General features: G+C 31.2%; 1 protein-coding gene across 1 annotated transcript in view; it reads left to right on the forward strand.

Annotated features, from left to right (window-relative positions):
• Nucleotides 1–16,334, forward strand: part of Msp300 (Muscle-specific protein 300 kDa) — a 105,154-nt gene that overhangs the window by 4,149 nt on the left and 84,671 nt on the right. The window contains 2 exon segments of the mRNA XM_068285573.1: nucleotides 11,013–11,074; nucleotides 15,352–15,624. Of these exon segments, the coding sequence (XP_068141674.1) occupies nucleotides 11,013–11,074; nucleotides 15,352–15,624 (335 nt within the window).

Here is a 16,334-nt window from a genome sequence, read left to right on the forward strand (position 1 = left end):
ATGCAGTGCTTATCAAATATATAGCCTACTTAGCAATTCAATTTTATACCAGTTTTATCAAAAATTCAAACTTATTTTTGAAAAGGTGATCTAAATGTAGTAAAAGAAACTTTATCATGATTTCTTTGATATCACTGTTTGTTATTAATAATTTTTTGACGATAACTTAAGAGCTTCAAAACAGATTTCTCAACTGATCCAAGCTTAACCATTAAAAGGTTGATTTTTCCCTATGGCATTTTGCGACCAATTAGGCACTCATATTTGTAAATCATTCTTTTTGGATTAAAATGTATTCATGAAAACAAAAATTAAAGGTCCTTGGTTTAACTTTTTTACTGCCATGATTTAACAAAAGGCTTTCGAAATCTCATCGTAAATATGTATATAGAGAGCATCTTCTTTACTTAAAAATGAAATTCGTCACGAGCCAAATAAACAGTGAATTGAATATTCAGAATTTAAGAAGTTGCCAAATAAATCTCGAATAAAGTCAGTGGCTTGGCCTGCAAAAGAAGAAGAGAATGCAAATGTACAGTCGTACAAATTGGTAAATTTAAACATTTCATTATTTGAAAAATATTCTTTTAATTTAAAATTCAAATATTGTTCACTTTTAGAAAAATTGGATGAAATAAGAGAGGTTTGTTGGCCAAAGTGTTTTTTGTTTGCTTAAAAGTGGGATTTAAATAAAATTACTGTAGTTGGTGTCAAGTTAGCCAACCGATCTCCTTGAAAGTATTGTTAGAGTAAGTGACTTTAAAATTTCCTGGAAGTCTTGAAAGGCACATAAAACTTTTTAGTTCTTAGTCGTTAAAATAAAAGACGTAGAGTGTCTGCGATTACTTTACAGGCATTAAGCTAGAGACGTGTGCCTTTTGGTGAAGCGTTAAATGAAATCTTGTTATGAAGATGATGATGATGGTGGAGTTTCAATTAGTAAGTTGAGTTAGTAAACTCTTCCCCTTCTTCAAGTTCTTCTGCCTCGTTATTTTGTGTCGAAGCAAAACGAGGACTAGGAAATAAAAGTAAGTTAAGTTTCTTAAAGTGTATTTATGTTGGCAATAAATTTTTGTTGCACTTGACATGCTTCATGACATTCAATACAAGTCTATTAATAAAGTCTTTTGGTTTGCCAATTTATGCAAAAGGGGGAGAGGGACTGTTAGTGTTTTCTCAACTGTTTAAATTTCGTTAAAAATTCAATTTTTTTTCGATTCCCACTCGTGTGTGTGGATGCCGAAACGCATTGAGGTGTGTCTCATGGGCGATCTTAATGCTTATTATTGTTGTCACCTGCGGCGATAATAAGTTGATATACAAATAAGCAAAATAATGCATAAATTTGCTGTTGAAGAGTCTTTTCGCTTAATGCTTCACTGCCTTCAACAGGTTCCAATCCGCTGCCGCCCCCTTTGGTGGTGAAATGTCAGAATTGATATATATCACACAGCTACTTGAAAAATACATTGTTTGTCGCTAGAGATATGTATGAAAATGTGAAAACATATATACCTACATATAGAGTCAAGTGTGGGCTCTTACGTAATGGTCATAAAATAAGTAAATACATGTACCTATTTTTGTTTATTTTTCTTATTAATATCATTCACTAAAACCCCAAAGATAGCGATAGCGCAAAGTAAATAATTGATTGAGCACCCAAAAGAAAAAAAAACCAACAGAAAATGTACTTAAACAAAATTTCTATCGACAAAAATACAAAAACCGCAAAGCTACCATAAAAAGACTTCAAAAGAAGATTGTGCCCACGGGGCCAAGTTGAGTGGAAGCAGCATATATGGAGATATATGTATACATATTAGAGATCATAAAACTAAATGATTTGCAAGTTTTGGTTTCTTTTTGTTTAGAAAATTTAGTTGTTATTCTATCGAATTTCTTAAGTGAATGCAACCGTTATGCAATCAAAACCATTCATCTCGATGGCAGCAAGCAATTATTTTCAACGGTTATCGTTTAGAAATCGTTAACATTCGTTATGGCCAATTGATGGCTTTTATGCTCATACATGTATGTTCAGTGTTTGAAAGGCAAAACGTGGTCAATATGAGTATTGGTATTAATAGTGGTTAGTCTTTCAAAGTGTCCTGTTTGCTTTAGAGTAGTATGAGTGTTGATTATGTATTAAAACATTTTTGTTTAGATGAAATGATTGGTTGTCTCGACAGATGGGCAGGAAGGGGGTTACCAAACTGTTATGAAAGCCGGACTAAAGTATTTTAAAACGTTTTCCTTTCTCTAAACACAAATTGATTCTTACTCATGGCTTTAGTTATCCATCTATAATTTGAATTGGTTTAAATTGATCTAATAAAATGAATACATTAAATGTTAGTAATTTGTTTGATATTTTTACATTTGCCTCACGCTTTCATCTCTAAAAGTTTGGTTTCTTTTTTTGCATAAAAGACATTTCGAAGATTTGGATGTGCCACATCTGTTCAACAGCTGCCAGATTTGAGAATTCTTTAATGTGGGTGACGTTTGAAGTAGAGGATCCTCCATATAACAGTGTACTTTGTTCTTAAATGGGTTAAGTAGATGTAAACAAGAGACTGATGAACTTGAGGTGACTTCTTAATTTACCTGGAAATCGAATAGTGTTTAGAAATTTCAATAACACCTTCTTATGCTCATGTAATGGAGGCGCCAAATGTCTCTTAACCACATTTAAGAAAACGATTTAAAAAGATTTCTCATACTAAATACTATACATTTATAGACAACAACAATGTTGATAATCACACAAACAAAACGAGCGAAAATAAATAATTCAATGGATGATCTCATATTAAGACAGATGAAACAGTTGTACGGCTGCGATTGTTCTATGGGTTTGTTATGATCTTACGAGATAAGGTTTTTGTGTTTTTGCATTGAATTTGTCTCTCACATTAGTTTGACCGTCAGTCTGTCAATTTGTCATGATCATAATATTCAAATGACGAAATGTTCTCGTTCGTCGTTTTTGGCTTTGAATTGTGGTCTGTCAATGATTTTCTTTACTAAAAATTAACCGTATCCCAATATTAGTTACAAAAAGCCAATTAAAAAGTCATTAGTTTTAAATAGTTTGGAAAGTGGCTAAGCTCTGACTTTGACGAATCAATAAGTCTGTATACTAAACGTCTTACATATAGTTTACTCCGCATATAGTATGTAAGAAATCAATTAAGTCAACGTTTTGCCCTGACATGGCGTTTCAATAGTTTATCATAAATTTATAAAGAAAGGCCTTCATGTCTTAGCCATAACACTCAATCACTGAGCCACTTTGTTGGCATAGTTTTGTTGTTTTTTTATTTTTTTTTTTTTTGTTTTTTGCTTTCATTCTTTGCTTAGGAAATTTATTAAAGTGCAGAAAAGGTTGTTGTTAAACACGCAAGCATCAGAAACCGACATTGACGTTGACATATCAACCAAAAAAAAAAAAAAACAAATTGCACGCAAACTTGACTAATTGTCACTTTATGTGACTAACGATAAAGGAAACTATTAAAAGCCAACGATTTCGGAAGAACAGTTGTTTAAACTTCTAATGGATGGGATATAATTTTGTTTCTTCAATTTTTGTCATTTTCCACATATGGCGAGTCAGGATGGAAATTTGTAAAAAAAAAAAAAAACAGTTTTCAAGTTTTTTAAGAGAATATATAAAATTTTATTACATTTTATTGCACTGTTAATTTGGAAACACTTTTTAACAGAGTTAACCATATAAAATGTGTAATGTTTGAAATTTTTGCTTCTCATTTTGTTATTATTTTTACATTGTTGATTTTTGAGAGACAAAGACTTGTAAATCGTTTCGAAATTGGGTCACACTTTAATTGCTTAATAATTAAAAAAATCCAAAATTTAATTACAATACCTAAAATAAATTCTTGTATTGTATAAATTCTTTGGTAATTTAATAACTTTTTTTTTTAAGTTTTTAGTTTGCATAACTCAAACACACGATTTCTATACATTTTTATGAGATATACATATACAAAATCATCTAAGGAATGTGAGGGAAATATGTAGCTTACGGAAAAAATAAGGAATTGAACGAGATCCATATAAAATCGTACTTTCATGAATATATGTAGATTTATTTAAACCATTAAACGATTATAGGTAATTCGGCGAAAAATTCCTTCTACTTGCTTTGGTTGTTCGAAGTTAATAGTTAATAGTTAGCAATTTTACATTGTGTTACTAAACTTAAAACTTATACTCTAGGTCTCTATAGAACTGGCTGAAGATTGTTTCTATCTTGATAAATCGGGCCCAAATAGACCCAATCTAAACAAGCTAAGGTTAATTTTTTAAATTCTTTCATTTATCGTGTTAGATGATTCATTTTAAATTTTTTTTTGTGAAAAGCGAAAAAGAAATTACATGAAAGAGGAAAAACACAAATCGATTTAATAAAAGCATGCCAAATTCATGGTTAAAGTCCATAAAAGTCTGCCCAGATAACCAAGGATGAGGGTTTAACGCACATCTTTTTAAGGAACTTATAACAGTTTCCAAATAATAAGATTATACAACTTTTAATTAAATTTACAATATTGTACACTGTTCATTGTACAGGTATTTAATGGCGATCGTTTTAAAGCATTATTACACAGTTCGTGTTTAAGCAAATAAACAATGAACTTAAGCAAATAAACATTGAGCTTACTTATGTGTATAGGTATGTGTAGGGAAATCGCCCACGTATTTCCGTTTTGGTGGTTAGCCACCCAAAAACATATGTTTAATATCATGAAGAAGACTCGCATCTGTATGTACATTGTACATTCATTTTCACAGAGTGCATTGCCCAAAAAACCAAACCGAACAATATATTCGATTTCAATGGTCTGCTCTCCTTCTTCGTTGTTGTTTATGCAAATGTTCAAATACATATACACGCAGTTTTCAAAGAACATTTCTTTCTTTGCCTTTTGCTTCAATTTCTGTCTTGTTTCCCTTATTTTTGTTTCTTTTGGGGAAACCCAAACAATTAGATATGCATGAAAGTAAATAAACTATTTTTACTGCACACATTTTTCTCTATTTTTGTTGTGTAACTAGGCCAACACACACACTCATAGTCAGCGGTCCCTTAGACAGAGGGAAGACAGAGAGGATGAACAACAAATGCAGAGGGGGGGTTAAAGGCGCGCTCTCATTATCATTCAACTGACTGCTAACTTTTACAATTGTTAAACTGTTTTTCACTTTTGTTTAAACAAGAAGCGTTTTTTTTTTCATTTCTTCACGCTCAATATAAAAATTAAACACCGAAAGACCAATTTCATTCATAAAAATTGTTAAACATTTTTCCATTTCCAAAGAATTATAAGCATATTATTGTATTTTTCGGTTATGAACGCTCATTAGGTGGTAACGCTTAAAGAAAGAGAGGCTTAAACAAAAATATAATAGCCAAACAGTCTCGTCAGTCCGTCCGGAAAGCATCATTAAAATTATCATCATTAACTTACTGACTGACTGAGCCATTAAACAAAAAGAAACGAAAAATCGATGCCGCAGTGTAAATACCCTTTAAAAGATCTCTTCATGAATAGATTCTATAAATCTATAAACTCTTATAAGGAGTATCAGTTTTATATTTGCAAATTCACAGCAAAACATTGAGTATAAACTTAATCAATCCCAGTTGTAGGGTATAAAAATAAACAATGTTTTTTAAACTTTTCCATAGATTGTGTGTTTCATTGACAAAATGTTTGTAAATCCATTTATTGAAACTGAAATGAAAATTTATCAAAGTCATTCAACTTGAACCATTATCATGTGACCCAATTTTAGGTTCTGCTATAGGTTTGTGTCTAGATCTGTGAGTTATGTATGTATGTATGTATGTATCTATGTTTAATTTTCTGTAAGCTTTTACTTTTTTGTTTAAACATTTATGAGCTCAAAACTTAATAGTTATAATTAGCTTTTCGCTTTAATTGCTGCTTTGTATATTTAGCACTTTTGACCCATTTAAAGTGGAGTGTATGTATTTTGCCTCTCTTTAGTTAGAAGTAAAATTATTTTTAATTGTTTTTCTTCCTGATTTTCTTTTGCACTGCTAAAGAAAATCGGCAACTAGCCGACAAAATTTAATGGCACAACTATAAAGAAGAGAAGTTGGTAATTAAATGTTTTCCATAGAATTATAATGAAAGCAAAAACTTTTTTACATACCCTTATGAATAGAGTTTATTTAATATTTTTAAGAGAACAGAAAAATATTTTTATGCATATGGATTCTTTGGATTAAGTTTGAATTACTTTTCGACTTGGGTTTATTATAGCTCAATTCATTTTTTTGAAAAAATCTAATAATCAAGGTTTTCATTTAGTTGAAACTTAATTTCGAAATTTGCATCCTGTTTGCCAAAGTTTTAGATTTAGGCAGAAGTCCTATTAACCGAAATTACAACGAATAATAGTTGGATTATACACGGACGTGTACCAAGTCCTTTTCGTAATATGTATATAAAAAGAGGACAAGGCAAGATAGCAAGCACAAAAGGAATTTTAGAAGCTCATTTGCACTTTTTGTGAACCTTTTTCTGACGTAAGTCTTTTCATGATTAACAAAAGTTAACTGAACAATACAGCTGCCCAAATTAACGACAGGTTTAATATTTATCAGAAAGTCTATACCATTGATAAAAAAATTTATAAATCAGCAAGGTTTTGAAAATCATATATAAGTATGTATATGAAGACTGATCTTAGTCGTTCTATATATGTATATATGTAGGTACTATATATGTATTTTGATTGACTTTAATCGGTCGCATGGTGTTTAACTGTTGGCATTAATAAATTAAGGTTGCGTATTACAAATCCCGAGAAAATATAATGACACAGCTAAAAAACGTAATTTGTAATCCGATTACTGTTAAAGTTATTTTCATAAATTCTACATGCATGCAATAAAGTCGAAAAAAAGGAGTCATTTATAATTATTTTATCAGGAAGCGGATTCGAAATAGAATGGTTTTCTATCAAATGCTGGGTTTAATGACTAATTTGGTAAAACAAATTTCTTAAAATTAGCCGAGTAACCAGTGAACAGTGTTTATTTATAGAAAGTACAAAATCTCAAAGTTTAAGTAACTTAATACTTGCCTTTAGATCACGTTTTGGTTATTATTGTTCGAAGTTTTCATTGCACTTTTTTAATGTTTCGTCTGAACTATGTAGACGACTGTAAAAGCGTTTTTGCTTATTTTTTGATTGGCATTTTTGTTTTATCACTCTCGTGATAGTAGATTGAGTGAATTCCACTCATTCTTATCGTTGCCAATAATTTGCAAAAATATGTGCTGATTAGAAAATTTCGTTGGCCCACTCACACGCTCAGTCATTCACTCACTCACTGAATATGGTAGCCGCAAATTAAGAATACAAATGATTTATGGCTAAAATACAACGAAATAGAAAAAACGTTAACTATTCAACAATCAATAGCGTCGCAGCGCCATATAAATTTATTTTTGGCAAAGTTTACTTTTCCAACCAGTTCGTACTAAATTCGGCAGTCGACGTTTTGCATTGGTTAATTTATGCCAGAGGCGTCAATGATTTTGATTCTTCAAATTCTAGTTTCTATATTAAATAAAAACAGAGGCTACAGTTTTGGCCAAAACAACTTTATTATTTGGGCTTGACAAACAAAACAAAAAACTAATAAAAGATAAATAAACAAAATGAAATTTTTTGTAAGGTGTCATAACTGTAAGAAAATAAGCAGAAAAAAACCTGTTGATAGATTTCATTCTGTAAAAAAAAAGCAAAGCAAAGCAAAAGCAAATTCGCTATTCACGGCTTTAGGAACTATAGAAAATGCTTTCGGAAATATAACTTTAAGTATTACATATATGAAACGACTTTGCGATGACTTTAGTACCAAAGGATGAAAGGATCTTTTAAAATTTTAGTAAAGTTATGTAGAAATATAGTTTTTTGTTATAGGAACGCAAGTTGATAATTCTAATCCTAACCATCCTGAATAAAATAAGTAAAAAACTACTTTTCCAATCGGAAAACTGGTTCTGAAAGATTCGTAATACTTTCAAGTAGTAAAATAAGTTATATTGGTAAACCAAACATATTTGTTATTTAGGTCAAATACTTACTTTAATAAGACGTGAATGTACTTCTGTGTAGGAAAAGAAGAACCTGCCTCCTTCTTACCCAGAGGCATTTCAGTGCTACAACAACCATATCACAACAAATTTAGAAATATCAAACATTATACAAAACGTATTGCTAATTTAGCCACATGTATCTAATTTGAAAAAAAAAAAAAACAACAACGAAGTAAGATGAAACATCACTGATTATTTTAATATTTTGCCTAGCAAACCATTTTTCGAACGACCAAGACGAAAAAGTAGTTTGGTATTTATGACAATGACCATGAATCAAATAATTTGACTAAAAACCGATTACTAGAATGGGGTGGAAAAGATGGATAGATTTTTGTACAGTATTTAGTTAAATTTTAAAACAAAAAATATTGTATTTAAATGGTACAACTTTGCTTATTAAAATTTGAATATCTTACCTAGTCTGTGTCAATCCAAAATCGAGATATGGATTTCATTCATACCTTGCAGGGAAACGTTATATTAGTCTTATAGCCTAAAGCTATTTCAGGATCCACCAAGTTTTCTCATCAGCGGACTTTTACCTATACCTAGTTGTTTTTTCACTTAAGCTATTAGAAAATAACATGATATTTTTTACCAACTGAAAGTCTAATGCAAATAAAATGAAAATTTCAGAATATTTAGCTGGCAAACATTTTATAAGCTTCCCAAACTCATCGCCCGTTTATTAACCTAGAAAAAACATTAAAAACTATTTATGATTATTAGAGGGTCTTTGGTAAATAAAAATTCTTACAAGCCATTAAGAGAACTTTTAAATTGTCAACCAAGAACATTGTATAAATTGACATTTTACCTTGTACCAAGTTCATTTTCGGTTAATTGCGAAATTTTCGGTGATTTTTCGCATAGACTTTTTGAGAGATGTCAAAACAGAATGAAAAGAAAAGAAATTTCTGTATAATTTTATTTTATGACTTTCAGACTTTTGCAAATTGCGCAACCTTGAACTAATTTCTATTTAAATATAATCTTTTGTCAACATTCTCAAAGAAAGGAACAGAAAAAAAAACAAAATGAAGAATCGAAAATTACGTCACTCGGTCAGCTTTTTTAAATGAATGAAAACTAAATTTTAGCAACAAATAATTTGTTGTATAATTAAATTTTACACATTTTGCTGCGTCTTTGATTGTTGTGTAAATAATCTTGGTAATTATTTTAAACATTTTTTGACATATTGTTGGAAGATTATTTATTTTATGTAATATTTCCATACTCTAAAAAAAATATGTATACACTTTAACTAGAGAGTTAAAAGGGTATACTAAATCTGACAAAATGTATATAAAAATGGGGAAACACGTTCGAGATTTAAATTACTTGAATAACTTTTTTCATATAACACACTTAAATATATATTTTGGAATAAAATTGTTAATATCTATACTAGTGACAGGGTATTTCAAAGTCGTATATCTTATTGTGTCATTCGGAATTTTCCATTTAGCATTTTGTATAAATTTGTTATTTATTACGGGAAATCTATTTTCGTTTTTCATATTCTTGGCATACGTTTGGCCAATTGCCAATGAAGAGACATAAACCAACTAGTCAAGCGACCAGACCACGCACCATTTCTTGCGTGGTCTTCAATCCATGGGATTGGAATGGAAATGGAAATGAAAATGGCCAGACAGCTGCTGCTGCACTTTTCCATAATGAGGCGTCTTAAACCGATTTGGCTTTTGTGTTAAATGTTATTCATATTTGCTTTGTAAATTGTTTACAGATTACACTTTGTTTATTATTTCAATATTTTTGTTCAAAATTTAAATTGAGGTAATTAAGCCAAAAGCAAAACAAAATTTAAAATAATAAAAACTCAAATGGCTGTTAAAAAATGAGTAAATATAGGCAAACGAAATGTTTACAAATTTTGTGGATGGGTTTTGACGTCTTTCCCCAAAATTGAAAAAAAGAGGGCAATGAATCATTTGAATAGGAAAATATGTAAAATTTTCTAAAAACATTGAAATGCTTTGTTAAATAATGGTTCTAAAATCTGTTCAAATAAATAAATATGCTGGTATTGACAGGAATTTCACAATCAAGACAAGATAGACTTATGATAGTTTAAGTGGGAGATGCTCGATTGATATGGGTAATTTTTGACTAATCGCTTCTATATCATATTTCAATCGAAATAAATGAATATCAATATGATTCATAAATCACTATATCCATAGACTTATAAGTCGGATGTGCTTTCTTTGCAATCTTATGACCAAAATGAATAACCTCTATACAAGGGTAAGAAACATTTTTTTCAAATTCATTGGCCAAATTTGGTTTAAAACCAGTTTGTAACCAAAAATGCTTTATAAACTTAAAGAAATTTGCTTTTAATTAAACACGATAAAGTAATTAAGCTAAAACTAGTTTAGGATATTTGCAAGTATGAGTTAAATGTCTACTACGTATGCTCTGGAAATTCTCCTAGTGAAATTCTAGAGAAATGTCGGTTGTATATAGCATTACGATTGCCATAAACTTGCGATAATATCTTGAGATTTTCACAACTCGCTCGCCACGTATTTCGACAGTGATGTCATTTTATATATACATATTATATTCCTACAACGACTTTGCTGATAATTCAATTAAAGTAAACATCTAATAAAAACTGGTATACAAAAACCTTGCAGAAACACACTCAAAAGGCAATTCAGTGTATAGTATCTTATCGTTTCTGGGTTGTGTTTAATCTGATATCTCTTTTTTGAAGTCTCCGTCTTGGTCGATGTCTTCGACGTTGTCTTGGGGAAATTAATTGCAAATGTTCTAAAACGCTTTTCCATTTTCTTTTCTTTGCAGAGGAGCAAGAACGTGTGCAAAAGAAGACATTCACTAATTGGATTAATTCATACCTATTGAAGGTGAGTTTATACGGGTATTTATTGTGTGTATCGATTTGCGAAATTTCAAACCGTTTGTTTTTTTTTTTTTTTTGGTGACATTGAAATTTGCATATTGATTTGCATTTTGGAAAACGTGCTGGATTTTTATCCATAACTAATGGCAAAGAGAAGGTTTTTGCTTGTTTTTAATTTTTTATTTTTGGGAGTACAAAAATATTTAATTGCCATTGTGATTTGACCGTGAAAATATGTAATTGGCGTAAAATGTGAATAATTGTGTTTCAAATCGCTTACAATTTGTTGATCATGATCATTTGATAATGTCGGAATATTACTACCAAATTAAAGTTATAATGATTTTCAATAAAATCGGAAAACTTTAAAACATTTTGGAATTTCTGACATTGAACTAAATGTTGCATAATTCTTATGTAAGAAATCTTTATTGGTTTGAGAATTTTCTTTAGTTTTTTTTTCAATCAAAGACCTTGTTTAAGTGTTAATTCTTACATTCAACCTAAATCCTAGTTTATGCCGTATTTATTTTTATTTTTCGATTATACGATACAGGGCTTTCTAGATAAATATATGTAGATCAGGATCATCTAAATAAAATATTCTCACTACTTACATATATCTATATTTTTTATCCTATGAAAGAATTCTAAAAGTTAATATAAATTCTCGATTTCAATTAACAAATTTCATTATTATTTCCTCTAAATTTAGGCTTATTAAAAGAACAAGTTTTAAGGATTACAATTCATGGAAGAGATGGTGGTTGTTGCTTTTGTTAATTTAGCTCTGAAACTTAGCCCAGATAAAGATTTCAGAGTTAGTTATATTTTTAGATTTTCTGGAAATGGCTTGAAGCTAAATCTGTGAAATTCTTCCATTAGCATGCGGCTTTTCAACAACATGCACAGAGAACCATTTGTCATGTCTAACCATATGGGGAGTCACTTTTCATTGAACTCTTTTACATGTTTCCCAGAATAACTTCACAAACAACTCCAAGCCCAAAGACAGACAACAGCTCACGCACCCAAAGACGACGTGTCGTGTCCGTTGGAATTTGCCAATGCTAGAAATTCCACTCTCTATCTGAGGAGTGGGTGCGGGAATCGGCTGGGTGGTGGTGGGAGGGGATTATTCAGGCAATAAGTATATAAGTAAGTTGCTGCTTTGTGAAAAGTTGTCTGACACTAGGCCTAAGGAAAGCCATCTAGCCTCTACACCAAGTTCCGTTTCATGTGTGGCCTGTTGGTCTATTCGAGCTGTTCTTCTGTTCGTGTTTGAAGTCAACTGGCAACTGGCAAACTTAACCCACACAGAAAGCAACCAGCCGCCGCCGCTGCCGCCTACTGACTTACTTTTTATCCTCCCTCCAAACAGTTGAGTTTGAAATTGCACTCTCCAAACAATACGTAGATGTATGTTTGTGTGTATGTAGCCTGTATGTTAGTACATGTCTAAAGTGTTATCTTTTAATGCATTGCCAATCTGGCCCAGACATAAGCCGGCAAATTTCATGTATACATACTATTTAAGCCGGCCGGCGGACTGTTGCCTGCCAGTCTTTTGAACCCGAAAACCAGTTATTCCAGCTGCTGGTCGGTCTATCTGGCTGCACCTCAATAAGGCTTCAACAAGGAATCAAAAGCCTGGCGTGGGTAGATTTTGTTGATTGAAGTCATATTTCAACCAAAAAATTGCAAAAGGGAAACAGAGAGACAACAAGAGAAAATGGTCGATTATGCAATATGTAGATGAATCATTCGAAACAAAAATCAAATTATATTCCCAATATTAATGATAGCAATTGCAAAAGATAATAAATGTGCTAAATGAAAACAAATTTATTGAAATTTATATGAGAATTTCGTTAGCAACAATTTGCACTTTAATTTTCAACAATGTAGCTATTTACATTTGTATGTGTACGTGACCGAAGACTTTTCTTTTCGTTTCTTCATCTAGTCTAAATGTACCTAAATGTACATATATATTAACACAGTTCCAGTTCAAGGTGAACAAGTTGCCCCAATCATTTGTACACTTTGATTAAAATTTATTAACTAATTCATTCACTCAACATGATGGGAAGCCAGCAGCATCACAATGTGAACGTCATGCTCAGCCCCAAAATTTTTCGGTTTTTTTTTTTTAGATTTTTTTTCTGATTATTTAGATGTGCCCCTTGGCTGACAGCTCTATTGTATATATTCAGAGTGAAAACCAAGCATGACGCTCTGTATTTTGTTTTGTAGTTACTATCTATCTATGGGTGGGTGTGTTCACATAAAGCTCTCTTCTGTTTTTGTTTTATTTATTTTTTGTTGTTCACTTTTTATGACATAATTGATGGTGACGCCTCGACACGAGCTACATGAGGCTGTCCAACGTGCACGAATGACTGCATCAACATTTGAGAATTATATTGCAATTAAGTTAAAGTGAAAGGATAAATGCATTGGAGAGGTGCTAGTGTTTAAATTAGAAAGGATGTGCCGTGAAAGTGGGCTAGAGAAAGAAAATCACCTACAAGTGCGGTCATCCCAATCACTTTTTTTGTTTTTCTTTGTATTGGAAAACACGTTGTCATTAGTATACTTAAAATTGAATCAATTTTGTAAATGTTAATGGTATTAGTTTGGCTTAAACGTAAAGTACTTATCTTCTCAACTGTCCATAACATATGTATCTAAATAAAGTAAATACTTAAGACCCATTTTGATATTATGCATTAAGAAGGTTGAACTAGAGTTACCCAAGCAACCTAAAAATAAACAAGGGGAACTACAAAAAAAAAAAACAGAGACTAGAAAACTTTGTTACTTTTTTGACACTATAAATTCTGCGGCTCTTAAGAAAAACAGTAAGCGAACCGGAAACGGAAACATAAGGAAATTGATTTCACATTGTCTGTCTTGGCATGGCATTATATGGTGTTTATATAAAGCAGTAAAAGAAAAACTTTCTGTGCTTCCCAAAGAAAGACAAAAGTTTTCTGGAACAACAAAACTTTAACGTCATTTTGCATGTCCGCAACAGTTAGTCTGAAAAGTTTACCCTTGGTTCAACAATTAAATGCTACAGTCAATTACAATTACCATTGGCCAAGTTCTTTTGGTCTAGTTCGTGCCACTTCCGGCTATGCATAATCGTAATCTGCGGTGAATACCAACTTAAATGCCTGCTCGTGTCGTTTGGCAATTTGTCTTTGAGGTAAAATACAAACTGCCAAGCCGGAAGAGAATCCCTTAACTGTTTTAATTGATTTAATAAATATCCTCAAAAGTTTTTTCTTTGCTTTTTTGTTTTTGATTGATTAAGCGAGCTTTACCAGAAAGGCAAATACTACTCGTCAAATTCAGCCGATTAAGTTTGTTAATTAAGTGCGGAGAGTGCCGTGTGTATCTCACGTATAAGTGTATGTGTATTATAGGAGACCATAAAAATGTCATTAAAAAACTGCAACAGCATATACATTACGGCACTTCAAAGTAATTGCTATTACTTGCTGGACTTTTTATGGCTCATTAAATAATGGATATGAAGTGACCTAACTCAACTTAACGTAGCTTCACATTAGTTTGAAAGGTCTTTCGTACTGGGTCATCGATAGAAAACAGTGAAAGGATTTTATAACAAGGCTAATAAAGAAAGTAAGTCGACGCAATGAGTTCTATATGCCCCCCATTAAGCGAAATAGCTACTTCAATCGCGGATTCGTAGGACCAACAGCAATTTCATGTGCTCATGAGAAAGTTCAAACTGGCGGATAGACTGACTTGAATAGATCAATTCGGTTCGTTTTATTTCATTTTACGAACTATTTCTTTTTGTCTATAACATAAATTGCCATTCTTTCAAATACTCTTTTTAATCTTTTTATTTAGATGGCTTTAAAAAAGGTTAGCAGCAGTTTAAAGAAGGGTTCCAATGAAAATTTAACGTTCTCTTTGATGACATAAAAGTTTATTATTCATTTAAGAATAACTAAACTATAATTTCGGTATTTCGTTTTCTAAAATGGTTGTTTTTTGATTTTGTATTTACTTATAACAGATAAGAAAGCAAATGAAATGTCTAATTATACATACATACATTTATTCTTTTACGGTTGAAACGTAGCACATAAACACCAAATTCTTATTATAATTTTCCATTAAGTTTGAATTGAAGTATAAATTACAAATTGTAATTTAAAATTCCATTTGTAACTCTAGCTTTATATTGTTGTTATTTTGAAAATAAATCCTAATTACATATTATATTCAATTTATTTGCAGCGTGTTCCACCGCTTCGTATTGATGACTTAATCAATGATTTACGCGATGGCACAAAGCTAATCGCATTGCTCGAAGTACTATCCGGTGAACGATTGCCCGTGGAGAAGGGCCGTGTACTGAGACGTCCACATTTCCTTAGCAATGCCAATACAGCCTTACAATTTTTAGCCAGCAAACGCATCAAATTGGTCAATATTAACCCGGCAGATCTGGTGGATGGGAGACCACCAGTTGTGTTGGGTCTGATATGGACAATTATATTGTACTTCCAGGTAAGAAATTAAACAATTAATAACCCCAAAATCAAATATTATCCACCAATTTTTGTTTTGATTTAATAATGCAAAGCACAATTTGGCTCACAAATATGCAAAATCGAATTGGTTGCTAGCTGTATACAAATTTTTGTCCACATGTTTCTTAGTTTTATCCTTCTGGTTTTAATCACCCATTCACCAGCAGCAAAAAGAATAAAAAATAACTAAATATAAATATATATATACATACGTATATAGAACATACAGGCAAAAGCTAACTTTTTGAACGTAATTAACTATTCTATACCTTCTTTTCTATACTTTATTTACTTTATACTTGATTAAACAAATAATAACCCAAGCTTCGTAAAAAGAGGCGGAAAAACTTAGTTGTAGTTATAAATTATGCGCCGCAGGTAGGTTTAAAACTTCAATGTGTGTAATTTGTTGTTGTTTTCATTTGTCGCTGTTCAAGTAAGAGGGCATACGAAGTATATTTCAATCATAAAGTATAAATTTTGTTTTCGTATGCCGTCTATTTTCAAAAATATGTCTATTGTAGTTTTTTGTTAAATGTACTTATGTTCTTTGTTTCTCATTCTTAGTAGAAAATTTATTGATTTTGGTAGTTATTTTAAGGCACCTCCCATATCTTTAGTTAAACATTTCCATTCCTCTTTGATAGATTGATATTTTATACAAGTTTTGTTAACTATTATCAATTT

This window comes from Drosophila tropicalis, unplaced genomic scaffold (genome assembly GCF_018151085.1).
Source record: "Drosophila tropicalis isolate 14030-0801.00 unplaced genomic scaffold, ASM1815108v1 contig_413, whole genome shotgun sequence".
Taxonomy (NCBI): Eukaryota; Metazoa; Arthropoda; class Insecta; order Diptera; family Drosophilidae; genus Drosophila; species Drosophila tropicalis.